Source organism: Chlorocebus sabaeus, chromosome 6 (genome assembly GCF_047675955.1).
Source record: "Chlorocebus sabaeus isolate Y175 chromosome 6, mChlSab1.0.hap1, whole genome shotgun sequence".
Lineage (NCBI taxonomy): Eukaryota > Metazoa > Chordata > Mammalia > Primates > Cercopithecidae > Chlorocebus > Chlorocebus sabaeus.
The window spans coordinates 50,421,065-50,446,487 of record NC_132909.1 but is presented as its reverse complement, the minus strand read 5'-3'; the positions used below and the strand labels follow the sequence as shown (position 1 = coordinate 50,446,487).

The 25,423-nt window shown below is 45.3% G+C and overlaps 2 protein-coding genes across 4 annotated transcripts in view; both read right to left on the bottom strand.

Annotated features, from left to right (window-relative positions):
• The window catches only part of ZNF44 (zinc finger protein 44), a 66,342-nt gene extending 64,607 nt beyond the window's left edge, over positions 1 to 1,735 (bottom strand). For both annotated transcript variants that reach the window (XM_073016902.1, XM_073016901.1), the window contains exon 1: positions 1,680 to 1,735. In XM_073016902.1, coding sequence (XP_072873003.1) covers positions 1,680 to 1,694 — 15 coding nt within the window. In that variant the 5' untranslated portion in view covers positions 1,695 to 1,735. The remainder of the gene's footprint in view (positions 1 to 1,679) is intronic.
• On the bottom strand, positions 1,696 to 25,341 carry ZNF563 (zinc finger protein 563). 2 transcript variants are annotated; one of them, XM_073016904.1, is made up of 5 exons: positions 19,543 to 25,341; positions 12,540 to 12,666; positions 11,240 to 11,300; positions 8,788 to 9,784; positions 1,696 to 1,782 (listed from the first exon to the last, which is right to left on the bottom strand). In XM_073016904.1, exons 1-5 carry the CDS (start codon positions 19,762 to 19,764, stop codon positions 1,750 to 1,752), a joined length of 1,440 nt encoding a protein of 479 aa, XP_072873005.1. In that variant the 5' UTR covers positions 19,765 to 25,341; the 3' UTR covers positions 1,696 to 1,749. The 2 variants fall into 2 exon arrangements, with proteins under 2 accessions (XP_072873005.1, XP_007993585.2); XM_007995394.3 differs by lacking the exon at positions 1,696 to 1,782 and having other exon boundaries at positions 8,456 to 9,784; positions 19,543 to 25,340.
• Positions 25,342 to 25,423: the final 82 nt, after the last annotated feature.

The window sequence follows — 25,423 nt, the reverse complement described above, 5'->3', positions numbered from 1 at the left end:
GGCTTCCTCCCTGCGCTGTGACCTGACCCCTCCCACGGCACCTTTGTATTGAAGCCGAATTTCCTTTCTGTACACAATGGTCCCTTTCAGGTTCTTCCTCCTGGACAGGGACTCACAAATTCGTGCAGGGAATTCCAGACCCATTGTCCAGTGGGAGCCCAGGCCACACTGCAGCAGAAGGGAGTGTGGGGTCCTAATTAGGGAGGCGGAGCCGGGCTGACAGGAGCAGGAAAAGCAAAAAGAGAAAGCAGATAAGCTCCAAATTTGCCTTTCTTCATGGTCCAGGACACATAGCCTGCCTGTGCAAACGACTCACAATCTTCCTGCGCCCAGCTATCACCAGACACCTCAGCTGATAGAAAATTGCAACCTTGCAAGGTTGCAGTTAGCTCACTGCAACCTTGGCATTATCAGTACTGCACAAAGCCCTCTTCAGCTCACAGCACAAGCACCGTTCTGTAAAATCCCCAGCAAGCCTTTGTTTCCTGGCAGTCAACTCCTTTCTTGCTGACTTGCCTGTTGCATCCTTGCAAAATATTTTTCTGCTTTCACTAATAAACCTGCCTTTCTTTATCTACAACGGTTTGGGTAAATTCTTTTTACTGCCTGTGTGGCACTGGCCCCAGATATTCGCCACCAGTGACAGGAAGGGCCAATGTCCTCCAGGCATCAGAAATGTGGGATGAGGCTGCTGGCAACATGGCTAGGCCTTTCTCCGACCTTATTTCTCAATCTGCTAATTTTCAACTCTGAAAATAAAAACATGCCAACAACAAAATAAAATTGTTAAATGTACAGAAAAACTGGAATTATATGGCAGCAATTTCCTATAAAGAATCAAAAAAGAACAGAAAAAAAAAACCATGAACTAGCTCAGATAAGTAGCCTGCAGCACTTACATTTCACAGGCAAATCCCCATTTAGGAGGCTAAATACATTCCCAAGCTTGGGAGTGTAAATAGAAAAGTGATAGAGGCAGATCTCATCGATTAGAGGTTTCTTTTGACAAGGCTGAGGATGCCTCAGGAAAAGAAAAACACAAGTCGCAGTCACAGTAGATCTGTGTCTTGTGCTTTCTCCAAAGAGGGTTTTGGGACTTAAAAGAGGAAAGCAAGGGCAGGAGGGGAAGGAGAAGAGGGAAAAAAAAAAAAAAGGGTGGGAGTAGGCCAGGCGTGGTGGCTCATGCCTGTAATCCCAGCACTTTGGGAGGCCAAGGCGGGAGGATCAAGAGGTCAAGAGATCGAGATCATGTTGGCCAACATGGTGAAACCCCATCTCTACTAAAAATACAAAAATTAGCTAGGCGTGGTGGCACATGCTTGTAGTCCCAGCTACTCAGGAGGTTGACGCAAGAGAATCGCTTGAACCCGGGAGGTGGAGGTTGCAGTGAGCCAAGACCGTACCACCACACTCCAGCCTTGCAACAGAGCAAGACTCCATTTCAAAAAAAAAAAAAAAAAGGTGGGGGTACGCAATTGGTCACATTCTTCTGAGGCTCTGATTAGTGCTTTATGGATCTACATTGTACATGTGGAAAGAAAGAGATGGAGGAGTCGTCACTTTTGCATTCATGACATGTTCATATTTACTTTTTACAGAAGATTAAAGTCAGCATGTGAAATTGTATCTATCTGGGAACAAGAAAGGTAGTTTCTATGTGACTCATTTCCCAATCTTACCTTTCCCTTTGGCATAGTGAGGTTTGGGTCCTGAGATTCTGTTTTCCTTTCACAGAAAGCCAGACTCTGACTACTGTAATGGAGTCTCCGAGTGGATCAGAATCTGCTGATGAGACAGGGACACTTAAAGGTTTAATGCCGGGAGCTCACCATGCCCTCCTGTTTTCTCTCCAGGGTGTGGAAACACTCTCTCCTTCAAGATCTTCATTTCCACCAGCAGGAAACTCACCTAAAGTCAGTTTAAGGTACTGACCTACATAGACTGTCAAATTCATAACCTCTTTCTCCACAAGGCAATCCAATGGGTCTTTGTCAAAGTCTGACCTTCACAGATTTTCCTGATATCTAGAAATTACAGTCTGACTCCATTGACTCTGTGCATGCCCAAACCAACACACCTGAGCATGCTGAGACCTCCTGTATTTACAAAATATGGTCAGGTTAAAATACTCTGTCTGGGCCAGGCGCGGTGGCTCATGCCTGTAATCCCAGCACTTTGGGAGGCCGAGGCAGGCGGATCATGAGGTCAGGAGATCGAGACCATCCTGGCTAACATGGTGAAACCCCCTCTCTACTAAAAATACAAAAAATTAGCTGGGCATTGTGGCGGGCGCCTGTAGTCCCAGCTACTCGGGAGGCTGAGGCAGAAGAATGGCATGAACTCGAGAGGTGGAGCTTGCAGTGAGCCAAGATCATGCCACTGCACTGCAGCCTGGGTGACACAGCAAGACTCCATCTCAAAAAAAGAAAAAAATAAATAAAAAATTCTGTCTGGCCGGGCGCGGTGGCTCATGCCTGTAATCCTAGCACTTTGGGAGGTCTAGACAGGCAGATCACCTGAGGTCAGGAGTTTGAGACCAGGCTAACCAACATGGAGCAACCCCATCTCAACTGAAAATACAAACTTAGCCAGTCATGGTGACACGTGCCTGTAATCCCAGCTACTCGGGAGGAGAATCGCTTGAACCTGGGAGGCGGAGGTTGCGGTGAGCCAAGATTGCGCCATTGCACTCCAGCCTGGGCAACATGAGCAAAACTCTGTCTCAAAAAAAAAAAAAAAAATTCTGTCTATATTCTCAATAAGCAGGTAGTGTGACAGGTTAGGGAGGACAGAAAAAAAAATAAAACTGGATGCAGAACTTACCCATGATATCACAGCCTTATGCTGGAAGATGGCAGTTTCTTTTTCTTTTCTCTTTTTTTTTTGAGACAGGGTCTCATTCCCTCACCTAGGCTGGAGGGCAGTGGTATGATCCTGGCTCACTGCAGCCTTGACCTCTGGAGCACAGGTGATCCTCCCACTTCAGCCTCCTGAGTAGCTGGGACTACAGGTGCCCGCCACCACACCCAGCTAATTTTTTGTATTTTTTGTAGAGCCGGGGTTTCGCCATGTTACCCAGGATAGTCTCAAACTCTTGGACTCAAGGGATCCACCCACCTCGGCCTCCCAGGGTGCTGGGATTACAGGCGTGAACCACTATGCCCAGCCTGGAAGATGGTTTCTAATGAATTTAATTCAATGATTTAGAGAGCCAAAGATGGATTCACCTGGTGCCAGTTAGACTGCTCAAAAGGGAAAGCCATTTATACAATGCACAATTGTCCAGAAAACGATCCCAAGGCACCCAGATTTACAACCTCAGAAAGGACAGAACCCCCTAGGTGCATCTACATGTGAATCTCCATCCAGCTTTCAAGGGCTCTGCAGCTTCTCAGAATCCACACTCCTGGGGCTGTTCTGAGCAGCTTGAGGCCACCAGCAGGGGAGGGAGGACTGCCCAGGAAACCCCAAGGGGAGCTCCATTTCCCTCCCTTTGCAGGCTCCAGACTGGTCTCAATATGGAATCACTGGCCTCAGGCTCTGCTGCCCACTCCAGGTAGCTGGGGTTCAGACAGCAATACCCCAATAATAAGGCCTCAGAAGCAGGACAGAAGCAAAAGTTTTTCTTTGAATCTCTCCTACCCTCCTGTCTCTCAGTCCCATTCTCCTCAGAGGCTAGCCATAGAAACCAGAATCCCTCTTCCCCAGGATGGGTCATAGAAATTGGAACTCCTAGGCTGGGCATGGTGACTCACTCCTGTAATCCCAGCACTTTGGGAGGCAGAGGCGGGCAAATCACCTAAGGTCGGGAGTTCGAGACGAGCCAGGTGAACATAGAGAAACACCGTCTCTACTAAAAATACAAAATTAGTTGGGTATGGTGGCACACGCCTGTAATCCCAGCTACTCGGGAGGTTGAAGCAGGAGAATCGCTCGAACCTGGGAGGCGGAGGTTGCAGTGAGCTGAGATAGCACCATTGCACTCCAGCCTGGACAACAAGAGCAAAACTCCGTCTCAAAAAAAAACAACAAGGCCGGGCGCGGTGGCTCACGCCTGTAATCCCAGCACTTTGGGAGGCCGAGATGGGCGGATCACGAGGTGAGGAGATCGAGACCATCCTGACTAACACGGTGAAACCCCGTCTCTACTAAAAATACAAAAATTAGCCGGGCGCGGTGGCGGGCGTCTGTAGTCCCAGCCACACGGGAGGCTGAGGCAGGAGAATGGCGTGAACCCGGGAGGCGGAGCTTGCAGTGAGTGGAGATTGCGCCACCGCACTCCAGCCTGGGCGACAGAGCAAGACTCCGTCTCAAAAAAAAAAAAAAAAAAAACCAAAAAAAAAGGAAATTGGAACCCCTTTTCCCCAAAGCTGGCCATAACTCCTAAACATATTACTCTAACTTTCCTTCTGCCATTCTATGTAAAAATTGGGCATAATTAATCTGGCTTATCTTGTTTGACTGTAGGTCATAAGACCCCTATTCCAAAGAGGGTCTTGCCCCATACCCAGAATGCAGGAATGTATGCTCAGAGAGCCCGAGAAGAATCTAGGCAGGCAGGCCTTGTTGGGTTCCCCTACTTAGTTAACTAGCATTAAATCACCATTTTTGTCCAATCATTTTTTTTTTTTTTTTTTTGAGACGGAGTCTTGCTCTGTTGCCCATGCTGGAGTGCAGTGGCACGATCTCGGCTCACTGCAACCTCCACCTCCCAGGTTCAAGTGATTCTCTTGCCTCAGCCTCCCAAGTAGCTGGGATTACAGATGCCTGCCACCATGCCCAGCTAATTTTTGTATTTTTAGTAGAGACAGGGTTTCACTATGTTGGCCAGACTGGTCTCAAACTCCTGACTTCGTGATCTGCCCGTCTCGGCCTCCCAAAGTGCTGGGATTATAGGCGTGAACCACCGTGCCCAGCCTTGTCCAATCATATTTCTATATGGCTGTCCATACTTTGCTAAACATAAGAACAAATATGTACAATTTCCCCTGCATCTCTGGGTCTTCATTCTGAAAGCTCCTGTGTATACACAATGAATACATTCCATATGCCTCTTTTTTAATTCATCTTCCTTTTGTGAATTGATTTTTCAGAAAACATGAGAAGCTAAAGGGGAACTTTGCCCATGGCTCCTGCAAGGTTATTCACCTGCTTCTTACCAACACTAGGAAGTTAAATGAGACAAAGACCCTCAATCCTGCTGTTTGAATAAGAAGCCAGCAGAGTCCCAGGTTTCCTCTTATGTTTATATATAAAATAGAGGAAGAAAACTCTAAGAGATCTTATATGCATTTAAAAAGTAGGCTGGGCCCAGCACAGTGGCTCACGCCTGTAATCCCAGCACTTTGGCAGACCAAGGTGGGTGGATCACCTGACGTCAGGAGTTCGAGACCAGCCTGGCCAACATGGCGAAACCCTAAAAATACAAAAATACAAAAATACTAAAATACTAAAATTGCAAAAATTAGGCTGGGCACAGTGGCTCATGCCTGTAATCCCAGCACTTTGAAAAGCCGAGGAGGGCGGATCATCTGAGGTCTGGAGCCTGACCAACATGGAGAAACCGTCTCTACTAAAAATACAAAATTAGGCCGGGCGCGGTGGCTCACGCCTATAATCCCAGCACTTTGGGAGGCCGAGGCGGGCGGATCACAAGGTCATGAGTTCGAGACCAGCCTGGCCAATATGGTGAAACCCCGTCTCTACTAAAAATACAAAAATTAGCCAGGAATGGTGACAGATACCTGTAGTGCCAGCTACTCTGGAAGCTGAAGCAGGAGAATCACTTGAATCACTTGAGGTTGCAGTGAGCCGAGATCGCGCCATTGCACTCCAACCTGGATGACAGAGTGAGACTCTGTCTCAAAAAAAAAAAAAAGTGTAACCTATCTTTAAAAGTATAACTTATCCTATAAAACTGTAACCTTACTGCCTATCTAACCATGTCTTTTATTACCTCAGCACTCTAACTATGTTCCATGGACCAACACGATGGCACGTGGGAGAGAGTTAGAAATGCGGACTCTCACACTCTGTCCCTAACCTGCTGAACCAGAAGCTGAATTTGAAGATCCATACTTCCCTGTGAAATTTCAGAAGTGCGTCTTACAAGTTTCCCCCTTAACCTGACCCAGCCATAAGGGTACTGCATATTCCTTACCACTGGGATATTTGAATTAACAGAACATCTCAGGTGGAGGCAACAAGGGGCTGGGACTGGAACTGGGAGAGGAGAAAAGTGAGACATCCTTAAGAAGATGATGTGGTCAGGGCGAGGCCGCCTTCCCAGCACTGGTATGGCCTGGCCCACTGCTCCTGAAGTGCAGGAATGGCCATTCACGGGAACGGATCAGGAGGATGCATGTGTGGTCAGCAGTGTGCTGAGGCTGTAGTGCTTACACATGGCAACCAATGTGCTCAGTCTGGGATTCAGGGAAGCGTGTGCACTAGCAGGCAGCAAAAGGGTCCCCCTTGTCAGTCAGCCCATCCTGCTCGGAGATGGGCTGAAAGTGATGGTAAAGAAGGGTTTTCTTTGCTCCAAGAGGCCAGTGGTAAAGTCACAACAAATACCAAAATGTCATGTTTCATAAGCTCTTTAGTATACAGCAATTTTAAAACCATCTAAGAATTAAACATATCTCTGGGCACAGTGGCTCACACTTGCAATCCCAGCACTTTCAGAGGCTGAGGTTGGAGGATTGCTTGAGGCCAGGAGCGAGGGGCCAGCCTGGGCAACATAGTGAGACCTCTATCTCTAAAAAAAAAAAGAAAAAATTAGCAAGGTGTGGCAGGGTGTGACTCTAGTTCCAGTTACTAGGGAGGCTGAGGCAAGAGGATGCCCTGAGCCCAGGTTCGAGGTTACAGTGAGCTATGATCATGCTACTGCACTCTATCCTGGTGACAAAGTGAGACCCTATCTCTAAACAGAAAAATAAAAGAAGAGGCAATTAAAACTACTTGTCTATTAGAAATGCACTTCAATGCTGGGCACGGTGGCTCACGCCTGTAATACCAATGCTTTGGGAGGCCAAGGCGGGTGGATTACCTGAGGTCACGAGTTCAAGACCAGCCTGGCCAACATGGTGAAACCTCGTCTCTACTAAAAGTACAAAAATTAGCTGGGCGTGGGGGCAGGCACCTGTAATCCCAGCTACTCAGGAGGCTGAGGCAGGAGAATTGCTTGAACCTGGAAGATGGAGGTTGCAGTGAGCCAAGATCACGCCACTGTACTCCAGCCTGGGCAACAGAGTGAGATTCCATCTCAAAAAAAAAAAAAAAAAAGAAAGAAATATGTAAATATTTTTTACTTTTAGAGACAGGGTCTCATTCTGTTGCCCATGCTACAGTGCACTGATGTGATTTGACTCATTGGAACCTCAGCCTCCCAGGCTCAAGCGATCCTCCCACCTTAGCCTCCCTAGTAGCTGGGACTACAGGTACATGCCACCACACCCAGCTAATCTGTATATCTTTTGTAGAGACAGGGTTTTGCCATGTTACCCAGGCTGGCCTCTAACTCCTGGGCTCAAGTGATCCACCTCCCTTGGAGATCCTTAAGTGCTAGGATTACAGATGTGAGTCACTGTGCCTAACCCAAATACATCTTTTTTAAAAAGGGACTTGCCATGTGTGGATTTAGGTATGCCCAGGGGGTGGTGGCACCAATCTCCTGCACATATTAGGGGATAACTGTATTTGAAAGAAACTGAGGCTAATTAAGGCTTTACTATGTATTTACATTCATAGGGTTTATCTCCAATGAGAATTATTTCTATCTGAAATGAAATAACATTAAAGAATATTTTCCCACATTTCACACATTTATAGAGTATCTCTCCAGTGAGTCCTTTTATGTCTATGCAAGGACCTGAGAGAATTCAATGCTTTTCTACATTTCTTACATTCATATGACTTCTCTCCAGAGTTAATCCTTTCATGTACCTTTTTTTTTTTGAGACAGGGTCTGGCTCTGTTGCCCAGGCTGGAGTGCAGTGCGTCTTGGCTCACTGCTACCCCCACCCCTTGGGCTCAAGAGATCTTCCCACCCCAGCCTCCCAAGTAGCTGGGACTACAGGTGCATACCACCACATCTGCTAATTTTTCTATTTTTTGTAGGGACAGGGTTTCACCATTTTGCCTAGGCTAGTCTCAAGTTCCTGAGGTCAAGTGATCTGCCCACCCAAAGTGCTGAGATTACAGGCGTGAGCCACTGTGTCCAGCCTCATGTACTTTTAAGTTACCAAATGACTGAAGGCTTCAAAATGACCGAAGGGAATGGCTTCCCTACATACTTTACACTCACAGGGTTTTTCTGCTCTGTGAGTTGTTATATATTGACAATGGTATTTTAAAAAAATTGATTGCTTTCCCACATTCCTTACATTCATATAGTATCTCTCCAGTGAGTTGTTTCATGATTTTGAAAGGAATAAAAATTATGAAAGGCTTTCCCACATTTACATTTATAGGGTTTCTGTCCAGTGTAAGTTTATTCATGATGTCAAAGGGAACTGGAAATATAGAAGACTTTATCATTGTTTACATTCATATTGTTTCTCTCCAGTGAGTCTTTTCATGTCTTTGACATACACTAGGATAAACAAAGGCTTTCCCACATACCTTGCATTTATTCGGCCCATCTCCCGTATGCATTACCATATGTCTTCGAAAGCTTGAGCTATGAGATAATGCTTTCCCACACTGCTTGCATTCATAGGGTTTCTCTCCTGTGTGAGACTTTTCGTGTCTTTGACATACACTGGGATAAACAAAGGCTTTCCCACATACCTTGCATTTATGAGGTCCACCTCCAGTGTGCATTATCATGTGTCTTCGAAAGCTTGAGCTATGAGATAATGTTTTCCCACACTGTTTGCATTCATAGGGTTTCTCTCCAGTGTGAATTCGTTCATGATATCGAACTAAACTGGGACGATCAAAGCCTTTCCCACATATCTTACATTTATGAGGTCGATCTCCAGTGTGCCTTTTCATGTGTATTTGAAAGCTTCCAAGATGATGAAATGCTTTCCCGCATTGCTTACACTCATAGGGTTTCTCTGCACTGTGAGTGGTTTCATGTCTTCGAAGGGAACTGGAAACACTGAAGGCTTTCCCACATTGTTTACATACATAGGGTTTCTCTCCAGTGTGAGTTCTTTCATGTCTTATATAGGAACTGGAATCAGGCAAGGCCTTAGAACACTGCTTACATTCATACGGTTTCTCCCCAGTGTGCATTCTCTCGTGTCTTAGATAGGAACTGTAAAAAGGAAAGGCTTTAGAACAGTGCTTACATTCATACGGTTTCTCTCCAGTGTGCGTTCTTTCATGCATACGCAATAAACTGGGCCAAAAAAAAGCTTTCCCACACAACTTACATTTATAAGGTCTGTTTCCACCTTGCACTACCATGTGTCTTCGAAGGTTTCTACGAGAACTGAAGGTTTTTCCACATTCCTTACACTCATAGCGTTTCTTTCCAGTGTGAGGCCTTCCATGCAACTGAAAGGAGTGATGATAACTGAAGGCTTTCCCACGTTGTTTATGTGTATGTGGCTTCTCGCCATATTCCTGATACTCACACGGTTTGAATCCAGCGTCAACTCTGATGTGGCTCTTAAGGGATAAATGACCCATTATGACTTCTTCACACTCGGTGCTTTGACATGGATCTTCTCCAGGACAAATGCTGTTGTTCACAATACTACCTCGAATCAGGCTAAATGGTTCTCCACATTGACTACTGTCTTTACTTTCACTGAATCTCTCTACCATATGACATCTATAAAAAATGAGAAGTATGTTACTAAATAGTTGTTTCTAAATGATTTTATGTATATTAATAGGTATCAGATGTACTTTTTCTTTCCTTTTTTTTTTCCTGACATGGAGCCTTGCTCTGTCACCCAGCCTAGAGTGCAGTGGCACGATCTTGGCTCACTGCAACCTCTTCCTCCCGGGTTCAAGCAATTCTCCTGCCTCAACCTCCCAAGTAGCTGGGATTAGAGGTGCACGCCACCATGCCCAGCTAATTTTGTATTTTTAGTAGAGATGGGGTTTCGCCATGTTGACCAGGCTGTTCTCAAACTCCTGACCTCGTGATCCACCTGCCTTGGCCTCCCAAAGTGCTGGGATTACAGACGTGAGTCACTGCACCTGGTCAGATATACCTTTTTAACATTACCATGCAAAGTGTAGGCTTCATGCCCTGTTTGAACATGAATGAACTGAAGGCTATGCAAGGCAACCCAACACCAGCAGGGTTTTTGGGTTTTTTTTCTTTTAATTAATTAATTTATTTTTTGAAACAGGATCTTGCTCTGTCACCCATGCTAGAGTGCAGTAGCAGGATGATGGTTCATGCAGCCTTGACCTCCTGAACTCAAATGATCTACCTACTTCAGCTTCATGAGTAGCTGGAACTATAGGTGTGCACCAACACACTTGGCTAATTTTTTTTTTTTTTTTTTTTTTTTTTTTTTTGAGACAGAGTCTTGCTGTGTCGCCAGGCTGGAGTGCAATGGTGCAATCTTGGCTCACTGCAACCTTTGCCTCCTATGTTCATGCAATTCTCCTGCCTCAGCCTCCCAAGCAGCTGGGGTTAAAGGTGCACACCACCATGATCGGCTAACTTTTGTACTTTTGTAGAGAAAGGGTTTCGCTACGTTGGCCAGGCTGGTCTCCAACTCCTGACCTCAAGTAATCTGCTCGCCTCAGCCTCCGAAAGTGCTGGGATTACAGGCATGAGCCACCATGTCCAGCCTCATATGTAAATTCTTAGAATATGTTTTAGGAGGAAATTTTTAAAGACTAAATAAATTTAGGCTGGTGCAGTGACTTACGCCTGTAATCCTAGCATTTGGGGAGGCCAAAGTAGGCAGATTGCTTAAGCGCAGGAATTCAAGACCAGCCTGGGAAACATGCCAAAACCCTGTCTCTACAAAAAATACAAAAATTAACCAGGTGTGGTGGTGTGCAGGTGTAGTCCCGGCTACTCAGGAGGCTCTGGTGGGAGGGTCACAAGAACCTGGGAGGTTGAGGCTGCAGTGAGCCAAGATCATATCACTGCACTCCAGCCTGGGCAACAAAGCAAGGCCCTGACTAAAAATAATAATAATAATAATTTTAAAAATTAAAAAATAAATTTAAGCTGGGTTTGTTCATTTTGTTTTTAAAAATTCCTTTCATTCTAAGACTCACTTCAGAAACATGACTTTCTCCTGTGAGTGCAAATTACCTTAGATTTCTCCTAGGATTTTTGTTCTGATCTTCAGTATTCTGGCCTTCCCATATCTTTCCTAAAAGGTAGACCCAGAAAATCACTATAAATTATTCTAAAATTACATAAAACACTAAGATTTTACGTATACTGCAATCATACATGATTCATTCATCAAACTACAGTTAATTCTGTACAGTTTGGGGGTGGAGGCAGAGTCTCACTCTGTTGCCCAGGCTGGAGTGCACTGGCATGATCTCGGCTCACGGCAACCTCCGCCTCCTGGGTTCAAGCAATTCTCCTGCTTCAGCCTCCTGAGTAGCTGGGACTACAGGTGCCTGCCACCACACCCAGCTAATTTTTGTATTTTTATTGGAGACGGGGTTTCACCATGTTGGCCAGGCTGGTCTCGAACTCCTGACCTCAAGTGATCTTCCCACCTCAGCCTCCCAAAGTGCTGGGATTAGCGACATGAGCCACTGTACCCGGCCTTACAGTTGATTCTTTAACACATGTTTGAACTGCACAACTCCACCTATATATGAATTTTCTTCAGTCTCTGCTATCCCTAAGACACCAAGATCAATCCTTCCTCTTATTTAGCCTTCTCAATGTAAAGATAAGGATAAAGACCTTTTAATCATCTACCTCCACTTAATGAATAGTAAATATAGTTTCTCTTCTTTATGATTTTCTTATCAGTATTTTCTTTCTCTAGATCACTTTATTGTGAGAATATAGTATGTAATACATGACTTACAATATATGGATTAATATGGATTAATCAACTTTATTTTATTTTATTTTTTTGAGAGGGATTCTCGCTGTGTCTCCCAGGCTGGAGTGCAGTGGCATGATCTTGGCTCACTGCGACCCCTGCCTCCTGGGCTCAAGTGATTCTGCTGCCTCAGCCTCCTGAGTAGCTGGGATTATAGGCACACGCCACCATGCCCGGCTAACTTTTATATTTTTAGTAGAGACGGGGTTTCACCATGTTGGTCAGGCTGGTCTCGAACTCCTGACCTCATGATCCGCCTGCCTTGGCCTCCCAATGTGCTGGGATTACAGGCGTGAGCCACCGTGCCCAGCCAATCAACTGCTTATGTTACCAGTAAGGTTGCTGGTCAATGGCTGCCTAAGCTGTGGTAGACAAAAAATTATATGAGGAAGTACTTCTTTCAGGGCTGTCACCTCTGAATTCTGTGTTGTTCAAGAGTCCATCATATGCCCTTTCCATATTTCAAATCATTGAACAGCACTGATGACCATGAAACAAATGTCTATAATTGATTAAGTGAAGACATGATACCATCCTTACTTATACAGTCCAGGTTCTTGATGGTTTCTTGCATCACATCTCTGTACAAATTCTTCTGTGATGGACCCAGCAAAGCCCATTCCTCCTGGGTGAAGTTCACAGCCACATCCTCAAAGGCCACTGTGTCCTGAAACATTCCACATAGATAGAGGACAAAGGTTGAGTGACAGTACTGAAAAAGCTATACTCAATTCATAAACTTCATATGATGCTGTGCTTTTCAAGCATTTATTCAATGACATAGTAAACTCTCTCATATTCTCTCTATACTCACTTTCTCCCACACAGCCATTTTGATGGTAGAATTCAACATGTTTGGTAAAGTTACTTTACCAAACAGGTAAATAGGAACAGGTTTCTTCTTGGTGAGTTAAATGAGTCTTATTGCCTGGATCACCCTAATGTCTATTCCTGTAGTGGGTTGCAGTTCTTGTCAAAGTCCTACTGACAAAGTCCTACTACTGATTGTGCAGAAGAGAGCCACCATTAGCAGTCCTGAGACTACATGTCCTTACAAATTCTTATTCTCAAAGTTGGACCTTTTATGGTGTCTAGGAACTGGATTTAGGGAGTGCCCCACAATGTAACTAATAACGGGGCTTGATTGTATCTAAACTGTTTATGCAAAAAGTATATTATTTTCTTAACTCCTATGTTCTAAGAGTTTAGAATCTTACAAACTCAGCAGAGGGAGTGTATGTGATCAGCCACTGCTAAGTTTGAATGGTTGTCCCCTCCAAAACACATGTTGAAAGTTAATCCGCAAAGTGGGAGTAATAAAAGGTGGGGACTGAAAAGGTGATTGAGTCTTGAAGGTTCAGACCTCATGAATAAGTTAATCTATTCATGGATCAATGGCTTAATGAATAAATAAATTACCTCAGGAAGGGGACTGGTGTCCTTATAAGATGGAAAAGACCCGAGTTAGGCACTTCGGCTGTTGCCATGTAATGCTTTGTGCAATCTAAGAACTCTGCAGATTCCCCACCAGCAAGAAGGTTCTCACCAGATGCCACCAGCAAGAAGGTTCTCACCAGATGCCACCAGCAAGGAGGTTCTCACCAGATGCCACCAGCAAGAAGGTTCTCACCAGATGCCACCAGCAAGGAGATTTTCACCAGATGCCCAGGCTTAACCCTGGACTTCCCAGCCTCCACAACAGTAAAAAACAAATATTGTTCCTTATAAATTATCCAGATTCAGATTATTCTTAAGCAACAAAAAACAGACTAAACCAGCCAGCAAAAAACACTATAGGCACTGGGTCTCTAATGAGAGAGCCTGGTAGATAAAATTTCATGTTTTTTTGCAACTTGTTAGTTGGAGGATTTGGCACATCCTCCGGGATTATACTAACAGAAAATCTGGAAGCCGTAACTGGCTTCCTCTAGATCAAAGGTAGTTAAGCATGACAAATAATAAAAGATATTTCACCATCCCAGTGGAAAAATTTTGAACATCTTATTGGGTAATGTCAAAGGAGAAGGAAAGAAGGGCAATGAGAGACTGTATTATTAGAAAAGAACTCAATGTTATCTCTCATGAATATTTATAAGATTCCCTAAATAACTAAAACAGACCTAAATAACTAAAAATTACACTACCAGCTGGGCACCATGGCTCATGCCTGTAATCTCAGCACTTTGAGAGGCCAGGGAAGATGGACCATTTGAGCCCAGGAGTTTGAGACCAGCCTGGGCAACAGGGCGAAGCCCTGTCTCTGCAAAAAAAATACAAAAAATATTAGCCAGGCATGGTGGTATGCCTGTAGTCCCAGTTAATGGGGAGGCTGAGGTGGGAGGATCACCTGAGCCCAGGACATGAAGACTGTAGTGAACCATTACTGAGCCACTGCATTCCAGCAATGGCAATATAGTGAGATTCTGTCTCAAAAAAAATAAATAAAATTACATTACCAAATCTAATAGAAGTCACAAACATCTAAAAATGATAAAAAACAAAAACAAAAAACAAAAAACAAACAAACAAAAAAACCTTCTCACTGGCTGGGCGCGGTGGCTCACACCTGTAATCCCAGCACTTTGGGTGGCCGAGGTAGGCGGATCACCTGAGGTCAGGAGTTCGAGACCAGCCTGACCAACATGGAGAAACCCCATCTCTACTAAAAATACAAAATTAGCCAGGCGTGGTGGCGCATGCCTCTAATCCCAGTTATTTGGGAGGCTGAGGCAGGAGAATTGTTTGAACCCGGGAGGTGGAGGTTGCGGTGAGCCAAGACTGTGCCATTGCACTCCAGCCTGGTTGACAAGAGCGAAACTCCGTCTCAAAAGCAAACAAACAAACAAAAAACCCTCTCACCAACAAAGTGACAGTTTTTCAAAAACAGATAAAGGATTTTGACACTACAATATTCAGCACCCCATACCATTAACAAAGAGATAAACAAACAGATAAATAAAAGTGAAAAAATGGTAGAAAACCCTTGTGGAGTTTTTATTTGTCCTTGGCCCAATCACTCCCCACCTCTGTGCCAGTCTTGAAGACAGCAGCCTGAGATCCCAGTGTGGAACTCTGGTCACTATTCTAGAGAAAGCAGATCAGATGTTATTCACAAATTATTGTCTTTGTATTTTCCAATCATTCTGGGGATGATCAGAAGGTGTGAAACAAGGCTCTCTTTTCCATTTCATCTACAATGGAATCCAGTTAGGGTCAAACATAAGAAATGCTGAAAAACGGTGCAAAATACACAAATAGCCTGCAACTACTTGGGACAACAGATTGTAATTAAGGCATACATCAAGGCCAGGCGCGGTGGCTCATGTCTGTAATCCCAGCACTTTCGAAGGCCAAGGCGGGCAGATCATGAGGTCAGGAGTTTGAGACCAGTCTGGCCAACATAGTGAAACCCTGTCCTCTAAAAACATAAAAATTAGCCACGCTTGGTGGCGCGTGCCTGTAACCCAGTAGCTGAGGCAGGAGAAACGCTTGAACCCAGGAAGCGGAGGTTGCAGTGAGCTGAGATGACGCCACTGCACTCCAGCCTGGGCGACAGAGCAAGACTTCATTTCAAAAAAACAAAACAAAACAAAACAAAACATCAACAAGCCAACAGATGATTCTCTGAAAAGATCTGTAAAATTGATAAGCCCACAGCAAAGTTAACACAGAAAAAAAGAGGCCATCACTACTAACCCTATGGACATTAAGAGCACCATGAAAGAATATTAGAAACAACTGAATGGCCACATATTTGATAAATTACATGGAATAGACCAACTTCATAAAAGACACAGTCTACCAAAACTCATAAAAGTAACACTAAGTAATATGAATAGGCCTACATCTATTGAAGAAATTGAATCAATAAATGATAAATATGCCAAGAAAAAGGAACAGGCAAGGATGGTTTCACTGGTGATTTATGGCAAATACTTATGGAAGAAATGATACCAATTCTCTACAATGTCTTCCAGAAAACAGAAGCAGAGGTAGGTAATACTTTATATTTTATTTTTTTTTGAGACCAAATTGTGCTTTTGTTGCCCAGGCTGGAGTGCAATGACGCGATCTTGGCTCACTGCAACCTCTGCCTCCCAGGTTCAAATAATTCTCCTGCCTCAGCCTCCCAAGTAGCTGGGATTACAGGCACCTGTCACTATGCCCAGTTAATTTTTGTATCTTAGTAGAGACAGGGCTTCCCCATGTTGGCCAGGCTGGTCTTGAACTCCTGACCTCAGGTGATCTACCCACCTCGGCCTCCCAAAGTGCTAGGATTACAGGTGTGAGCCACCGTGCCCAGCACAGAGGTAATACTTTCTAATTGATGTTATAAGGCCAACATTGCCCTAGTACTAAAAATAGACAGACATTACAGACATATCTCCACTATGTAAGGACATAAGGGGAAGACTGCCATCTTTAAACCTGAAAGCGGGCCCTAACCAGAGATCTGACCTACTTGAACTTGGATTCCCAGCCTCTACCCATTTGAGAAATGAATGAATGTTGTTTAAGGCATGCAGTTTATGGCAATCTAGTAGAGCAACCCTATGTAATCAAGACAGGGAAGCCCTTTCTCTACCACACATTAAGGTTTTGAAGTCTACAGTAATCAGGAGAGTATGGTGTTAGCAAAGTGATGGGTACAAAGCCCAACGGAAAATGGCAAATTCTGGAACAAGAGCATCTATTTAAGGTATGAGAAACTATGGCACAGCAGGTATTGCCAGGCAGTGATACAAATGACAGCCACTTCAACCCAAAGAACAGGGACAAATTCTTATCTCCAGGAGAATAATCAATCTTCTGCCTAACACCTCCATATACAATAATCAACTAATTACAGATCTGCTTGTTTTCATGAATTTTTATTCACTCTATTACCTCAGCTTCCATTTTGAATGTGGTTCTACCTTTCTCATACCAGAAAAAGTATTTTAAGAGCCTTGAGACAGTATTCATTTTTCTGTAGTCATCATGGAAGAAAGTTTTTTCCAATTTATTTTTCCTGGTAGCATTTTCTCTGCTAAGCCCTGAAATTCTATTTGAAATAATCCAATTAAAAAACTAAACAACAACAACAACAACAACAAAACAGACCTGGGAAACTTACTACACAGGCTCTGTGTAGTATGACAGAAAAGTAAACAAGAATTTTTTAAAGGCATATAGGACTAGATGTATATAATTTGTTTTCTGAAATCCAACTCTCTCTTGTCCCTTTAGGAACATCTTATCTTCTCTATCAATCTCTAATGATAGAATGCATTTTACAGTTAAGAAAAAACTGAACAGAAATGAGTGAACAAATCTTTTCAAGGTTGACAACCCCAGAGAGGGGCAGTGCTGACTGGAACACAGACAAGTCTCATTCAAGGGTTAGGTCAGGTCCTCCTGTCACCTGGGACATCCCCCACCCGCAAGCTGCTCATTGAAGTGCTCAGGGACTACTCCCCACCCCCAACCACCAGACACCGCACTGTGTACTTTCAGGCTCTTGCACCACCTCACTGGGGTAAGTTATCCTTGACCTTTCGGATAGTTTTTCTTGCTTCACTAGTCTAAAAGAATTCAAAGGATGGGAACGATTTCTATTTTACCCCCTCAATACCAGCAATTGAGTGTTTGACCAGCCATGTCTCTAAGAAATGAAAACTGGGCTTAGGGTGAGAAAATTGAGTATCCCAGGGCTTAACTTTTTACAAGAGGATACCAGGGGAATCCTCCCACCACAGGGCATCCAGCTCTTCCCCTGGGAGGCCCCAGCCCTGCATCTCAGGCTGTCCTCCGGGAGGAGTGACCCAGGGGCTGATATTCACTACCCTCCAAGACAAGGCTGCTGTACCCACTTGGTGCCAGTCCCAGGCAGTTATCAAAGCCAGCACCAGGAGAAGATAGTGTGGGCTCAGGACTCATCAGCCGGTGGTTTCCAAAGGGGAACCTCAACCCAGACACATTCAGGTAAGGTGCCTGTGCCCAGGGAAAATAAAAGGAGGAGAGGCACAGACATTTTTCTTGTTCGTTTTTACAGCGGAGTGGTTAAACCACCTGACAGGTGGTTATTCTCTGCATCCTCACATATGAAATATTCACAAACAAAAATCGTGTCTTCTAAAAAAGAGTCATATACTGCTACCTGGGGGGAAAAAATGACAGTTAAAATACTGCATTTGTTTGAAATACAGCCTGGGGGACAAAGAGTTCATTATGTTGCTGTGAACTGAGGACAGTGTGGAGTCTTAATTAGGGAAAAGGTTAAGGGGAACAGGGGAAAAGGCTGTTAAAGTCTTAATTAGGGAAAGGCTAAGGGGAACAGGGGAAAGCAGAAAGATAAAGCAAATAAGCTATAAATCTGCCTATCTTAATGTCCAGAGAATTTAAACAAAAGAGAATGCAGGTAAGTTACAGGTTTAACTTTGTTTCTTTTCTTTTTTTTTTTTTTTGAGATGGAGTCTCCCTCTGTCACCCAGACTGGAGTGCAGTGGCGCGATCTCAGTTCACTGCAACCGCCGCCTCATGGGTTCAAGCGATTCTCCTGCCTCAGCCTCTCTAGTAGCTGGGATTACAGGCATGTGCCACCATGTGCGGCTAATTTTTGTATTTTCACTAGAGAAGGGGTTTCGCCATCTTGGCCAGGCTGGTCTGGAACTCCTGTACATGTCTAACTTTCTTTATGGCCCAAGACATATGGCCCAAGACGTGGCCTTCTTGCCCAGATAACGCACTTAATTCACAGACTTCCTGCTCACCATCAAACGCCTCAATTTATCAAACACCGGGGCTGACAGAGGAATGCGAGTTAAGCTCCCTGCTGCCTTGGCACCATCAATCAGTCCAAGTTCCATTCTATAAAATGGCCCACAAGCCTCGGTTTCTCTCCTGCAGGCTTCCCATGGCCTCCCTTGCAATGGATTTTCCTACTTTCGCTAATAACTCTACCTACAACTGTCTCGGTAAAAATTATTTTACCCCGGCGTTACCGGCCCAGATAGCAGTCGTTCCCCTGTGACAGAGAGAAGTCAGCTTTATGAAATGCAGGGCGAAATCTGGAAATCTAGGGATTTACTGCCAGCCCCAGGAGTTAGGGTGAGGGGACAAGATAAGGCATTAGACACCTGCCTTCCCAAACCTTTGAAGACTCAGAGGGAAACCGGTCCCTTTTGGGAAGAAAACAGAGACTGAGGATCCCACAGATCACAGCTCCTCCCACGCACGAACCCCACACACGAGTGGGGATTCCCCCTATGACCCTTCCATGACCCTCCCCCAATCTTGGGGAGAAGTGGGGCTCCGGGTGCAGAGCTGCCCAGAGAGGGCTCCGAGGTCGGGACCGCAGTCGCCACGCAGGGACCGGACAGGACGCCCGGGGTCCCGGCTGCCGGCCCAAGCCTCACCCTGCAGAGCAGAGCTGCGCCAGGGGGACTCGGGTCCCAGACCCCGGAGCTGACGGTGGGGGAGGCCCGGGTTTCGCCGCGGCCGGTTCTGGACGGTTCCAACCAGCCCTTCCCCACTTTTGGGACACTAGACCCCGCACACGCACCATTTCCCAGCTTCCGGGATGTTCCAGGGTCCTCCCTCTGCTTCCCGCTGCCAGTGGGGGTCCCAGTGTGACAGAGGCCGCCACAGACTTTCCAGGGCGTCTCTCAGTGACCGAGGCTAGAGTTGAGCGCAGGGGTGTGGAGAAGACGCCGCCGGCTCTTTGAACCTCGCACCGTCTTCCCAGCCGCGCGCCTGATTGACAATTCCTACGACCTCGCCCCATGGCTCTGATTGGATAGGGCTCCAGGTCCAGCCCCTTGGGCACTGAGTGACAGAAGAAGCGATCACGCAGTGCTGAGTAGAGCAGGATGAACGAGTTCCAGGCACAGACCTTGCTTGACAGGGCAGGCTTCCTCCCAGATCTGTGTCCTGATCCCTTCCAGGGAACATTTGCATTTATGCAGAATTACCTGCCCGTACTCAGCGGGCCCTTACTGCCTTTTCCTCCTGGAGAAGAAGTCACAAGTGTTTTGCAGGGAATCCCAGACTCACAGTCCGGTGGAGCCATTCCCCTGGCCTTAGAGCAGAGGGAAGCCCAAGGCCACACAGGCCACACGGCAGCAGGAGGGGGGCCTGATGTCCACTGGGCGTCAGGATTTGAGGATGAGACTCTTGGCAGCAAGGTCAAGCCTTCCTCTCTCACCTTGCATCTCAATCTACTCATTTTCAGCCAAGGAAATAAAAACAGGTCAAGAACGGTATTAAAGTATCAAATGTGTGGAAGAACTGAAATCATACAGCAGCAATAAATGAATGAATGAATCAAAACAAAAATGAATCAAAACAGAAAAAAAAAAAGCAAAAACTTGAACTAGTGCAGATAAGCAGCCTGCTGCCCTCATACTTCTCAAGCAAACGTCCCATTCAGGAGGCTAAAAATATTCCCAGACTTGGCAGCCAGACTCTTGACTGTTGAAATGGAACCCCAGAGTGAACCAAAACGTGGTGATGAGACTGGGACACTGAAGGATTTGACTCTGGGAGCTCAACATACTTCCCTGTGCCCTCTGCAGAGTGTGGAAATGCTCCCTCCGTCAAGACGTGCATTTTCACCAGCAGGAAAGTTTCATATAAAGTTAGTTTAAGGGCCCAGCGTGGTGGCTCACCACGCCATGGTCGCGCCATGGCATTCCAGCCTGGGTTACAGGGTGAGACCTGGTCTCAAAAAAAAAAAGTTAGTTTAAGGCACTGACCAACATAAACTGTCAAATTAATCAAGCCTTTACCCAGATTTTCCTAACATATAATTTTTTTTTTTTTTTTTTTTTTGAGACAGAGTCTCACTCAGTCGCCCAGGTTGGAGTGCAGTGGCGCGATCTCTGCTCACTGCAAGCTCCGCCTCCCAGGTTCACGCCATTCTCCTGGCTCAACCTATCGAGTAGCTGGGACTACAGGCGCCCGCCATCACGCCTGGCTAAGTTTTTGTATTTTTAGTAGAGACGGGGTTTCACTGTGTTAGCCAGGATGGTCTCGATGTCCTGACCTCCTGATCCGCCCGCCTCGGCCTCCCAAAGTGCTGGGATTACAGGCGTGAGCCACCGCGCCGGGCCTACATATAAATGTTAAGTTCTGATTCTATGCGCAGCTTCGGCCTATGTGCAGGCGAGCACAGGCTGCGGAGGAAGCACCAAAGGAGGCTCTATTTGCCTCCCTTTGCAACCTTCAGAATGGGCTCGGTGTAGTGTCACTGGTTCAAACTCTGCTGCCCACTCTAGGTGGTTGGGGCTCAGAAAACAATACCCCAAAAAGAAGACCTTGGAAGAAGCCTCAAAAGCAAAAGTTTTTTCTCCGCAGAGGGCAGAGGAAAAACAGTCCCATTCTTGGAACTCTTAGTCCTACTTTTCTAACCAAGGCTAGCAATAGAAACGAGAATCTCTCTTCTCCAAAGTGTGTCATAGAATGCAGAACCCTTTTCCCCTAAATCCAGGCATAAAATCAAAACATATTACTCTAACTTTCCATTGTCCTTTCTGTGTAAAAACTGGCCATAAGCAAATTAACTGTCCAACAAATTAATTGTAGGTCAGGGGTGGCCCCGGGGGCTTCCACATTGGAAGAAGAATCGTCTTAGGCCACATATAAAATACACTAACACTAACAACAGCTGATGAGTTTTTTAAAAAGTAGCAAAAAAAAAAAAAAAAAATCCTAATGTTTTAAGAAAGATCATGAATTTGTGTTGGGCTGCATCCAAAGCCGTCCTGGGCCATGGGTTGGACAAGCTTGCTGTAGGTCATAAGACCTTCCATTTCAGAGTGGGTCCTGCCTCATACCCAGAAGGAAGGAATGCATGTTCAGAAAGGCCAAGAACAATCTAGACACACAGGCCTTGATGGGTTTTCCCACTCAGTCTGTTAGCATTGGATCATACTCTTTCGGTCTAATCACATTTCTACATGGCTGTCCATACGTTGTTAAGCCTAACCATAAAAATGAACAAATTCCTTTGTATCTCTGGGTCTTTATTCTGAAGCTTCCCAGATATACACGTTAAATAAAATTTGTATGCTTTTCCTCCAATTAATCTGCCTTCTCTCCAATTAATTCAGCAAAACACCAGAGGGCAAAAGGAAACATTCCCCATGGCCTCTATAAGAGTCTTCACTTGCTTCTCACCAGCACTGATGAGTTAACTGAGACAAAGACCCACAATTCCACTGTTTGAATAAAAAATTGGCAGAGTCTTGCGTTTCTTCCTGTGTTTATATATAGAGAAAAAAATATATATAAGATATTTAATAGGGATTTGGAAACTGGTAAATACACTGGGCATGGTGCCTTGGGCCTGTAATCCCAGCACTTTGGGAGGCAGGAGGATTGCTTGAGCCCAGGAATTGGAGACCAGCCTGGGCAACATGGGGAGATCCTCTTTCCTCTAAAACAAAACAAGACCGGGTGCGGTGGCTCACGCCTGCAATCCCAACACTTTGGGAGGCCGAGGCAGGCAGATCACAAGGTCAGGAGTTCAAGAACAGCCTGACCAACACGGTGAAACCCCATCTCTACTAAAAATACTAAAAATTAGCCAGGCGTGGTGGTGCGTGCCTGTAATCTCAGCTATTCAGGAGGCTGAGGCAGGAGAATTGCTTGAACCCAGGAGGCGGAGGTTGCGGTGACCTGAGATCGCACCATTGCACTCCAGTTTGGGCAACAGAGCAAGACTCCATCTCAAAAACAAACAAACAAAACTAACTGGTAAATAATTATTCCTTTGAGAAACAAACATGCTAACAAAATATTATTTTTACCTTAACAAACTGTTGTGTAAAACGATTAAATGTGAGCTCTCCCCTCTCCTTGGCTTCAGTCACTCCCTGACCTTCACAGTTCAGGGTTGACATCATGTGCTCTGTGCCTGGAGATGGACATGTCCCATTTACCCATTTGAAACCCCCTCTCAACCCCAGCCCACACCATTGACCCACTCAGTCATATCTGTATCTAAATCCTAAGCATTATATAAATACTTTTTCCTTTTAAGCAAACTGGCCCAGGTTGAATTCAACTGTTGTTCTCATGCTCAGAATTTCATTTATTCATTTGAAACAGTCTTCCCAGATAATGTCTTGGGTGAGCACACATCCATTTTATTTGCTTCAGTTCTTCTTAACCTGTGTCACTACCTGCTTAGTGAGGGTACAGACAGAATATTCTAAGTGACCATCACCTGCTGTAAATACTGGAGGTCTCAGCACAACCCTGAGAAATCTGCACCAGGGAAAGGATGTGTGAATATTAATGTCACCCCTTACCACAACAGTTAGCTTTGTTTGTTTTTTGTTTTTTGAGACAGGCTCTCACTCTGTCACTTACACTAGAATGCAATAGTGCCATCATGGCTCACTGCAGCCTCAACCTCCTGGGCTCAAGCGATCCTCCTACCTCAGCCTCCCAAGAGGCTGGGACTGCAGGCATGTCCCACCATGCCTGGCTAATTTTTGTATTTTTTTTTTGTAAAGATAGGGTTTCACCATGTTGGCCAGTCTGGTCTAAACTCTTAGACTCAGATGATCCACCCACCTTAGCCTCCCAAACTGCTGGGATTATAGGTGTGAGTCACGCTGTCTGGCCATTTTATTTTCCTTTCTGGAAAAAGGCTTTTAAAAATGGTTTTCCAGGGTACTTTCATATACAGCAATGCAGATGATAAAAGTAAACATACACCATTCAATTTGGCTTCATTTATATTATTTAATTTTTCAACAGTTAAGAAATCAAAAAAATCTGTCAATGTTAATCGGATCTCCCTGAATCTAAAAAGTGCAAGGAAAAAAATTCTACAAATAAAAACATGTAAGAGTCACTGAGGTGGTATGAAGAACCCTGAGAAGGTGACATTTAATGTGAGACATGAAATAATATATTAGTGTAAAAACTCAGGGCAAAGCCAGGTGCAGTGGTTTATGCCTGTTAGCTCTGCCCTTTGAGAGGCCAAAGCTAGAAGTTCAAGACCAGCCTGGGGAACAGAGTAAAACCACCATGTCTACCAAAAAATAAATAAATAAAAATTAGCTGAGCATGGTGGCATACACCTGTAGTCCTAGCTATTCAGGAGGCTGAGGCAGGAGGATCACTTGAATCTAGGAGGTCAAGGTTGGAGTGAGCTATGATCATACCGCTGCACTCCAGCTTGGGCAACAGAGTGAGACACCGTCTAAAAAAGAAAGAAAGGAAAGAAAACAAACCCCTCAGGGTAGAGGATTCAGGGTAGATGGCAGGGTACCAAGCATAAAGAAGCTGTCTCCCCACCTAGACATCAGTTTTACTGGCAAAATCTGTCTGATTGAGCTATTTTTATTTTTTGACACAGTCTTGCTCTGATGCCCAGGTTGGAGTGCAGCGGCACAATCTCAGCTCACTGCAACCTCTACTTCCTGGGCTCAAGTGATTCTTGTGCCTCAGCCTCCTGAGTAGCTGGGATTACAGGTGTGCGCCACCATACTCAGTTAATTTTTTGTATTTTTAGTAGAGATGGGGTTTTGCCATGTTGGCCAAGCTGGTCTTGGACTCCTGAACTCAAGTGATCCACCTGCCTCAGCCTCCCAAAGTGCTGGGATTGCAGGTGTGAGGCACCATGCCAGGCTTGATGGAGCTATTTTAAAACACTGTAGTCAGCTGAGCGTGGTGGCTCATGCCTGTAATCCCAGCGCTTTGGGAGGACAAGGCTGGAGGACCACCTGAAGTCGGGAGTTTGAGACCAGACTGACCAACATGGAGAAACGCTGTCTCTACTAAAAATACAAAAATTAGCCAGGCGTGGTGGTGCATGCCTGTAATCCCAGCTACTTGGGAGGCTGAGGCAGGAGAATCAGGGAAGCGGAGGTTGCACTGAGCCAAGATCATGCCATTGCACTCCAGCCTGGGCAAGAAGAGTGAGACTCCGTCTCAAAAAAGCAAAACAAAACAACACAACACACTACAGTCTATTGAAGCCTTGAAAATTCCAGAAAATGACTTGGATGGTAAACTGTGGTTAATTGTGGCCATTTCAACATTCAGCATAGGACCAGCTGGCCTTCTCCCCACTACCTCTGCTGCAGGCAGTCATGCACATGTATTTTCCTCCAATTTGGCACTGGGGTCTCTCAGGAGTGTGGCTATGAACTCTAGTGCTGCCATTATGGGGCTACAGGACATCTGGTTGTGATGTGTTACAGTGTGCTTTTCACAGGACACTTCATTCTGGCGAAGGGACTAATGTTTAAATGTTAATCAGTGACCAGGTGTCCCTCACAGGAAACTTGGTTATACTGGCTGATGTCCTTGAGGCTCTTGTCTGACCTGCATCCAGTTTCTTTTTTTTTTTTTTTTTTTTTGAGATGGAGTCTTGCTCTGTCGCCCAGGCTGGAGTGCAATGGCACGACCTCGGACTCACTGCAACC

What these genes read in the sequence shown, in the direction of transcription:
- ZNF563 (XM_007995394.3), bottom strand. Translation starts at nt 19,764, where the DNA reads ATGGGGCGAGGTCGTAGGAATTGTCAATCAGGCGCGCGGCTGGGAAGA. An exon ending in ATCCCGGAAGCTGGGAAATG is followed by an intron (nt 12,667 to 19,542) that starts GTGCGTGTGCGG and finishes GGAATGTTTCAG; the next exon opens with GACACAGTGGCCTTTGAGGA. An exon ending in CAAGAACCTGGACTGTATAA is followed by an intron (nt 11,301 to 12,539) that starts GTAAGGATGGTA and finishes TCTACCTTTTAG; the next exon opens with GAAAGATATGGGAAGGCCAG.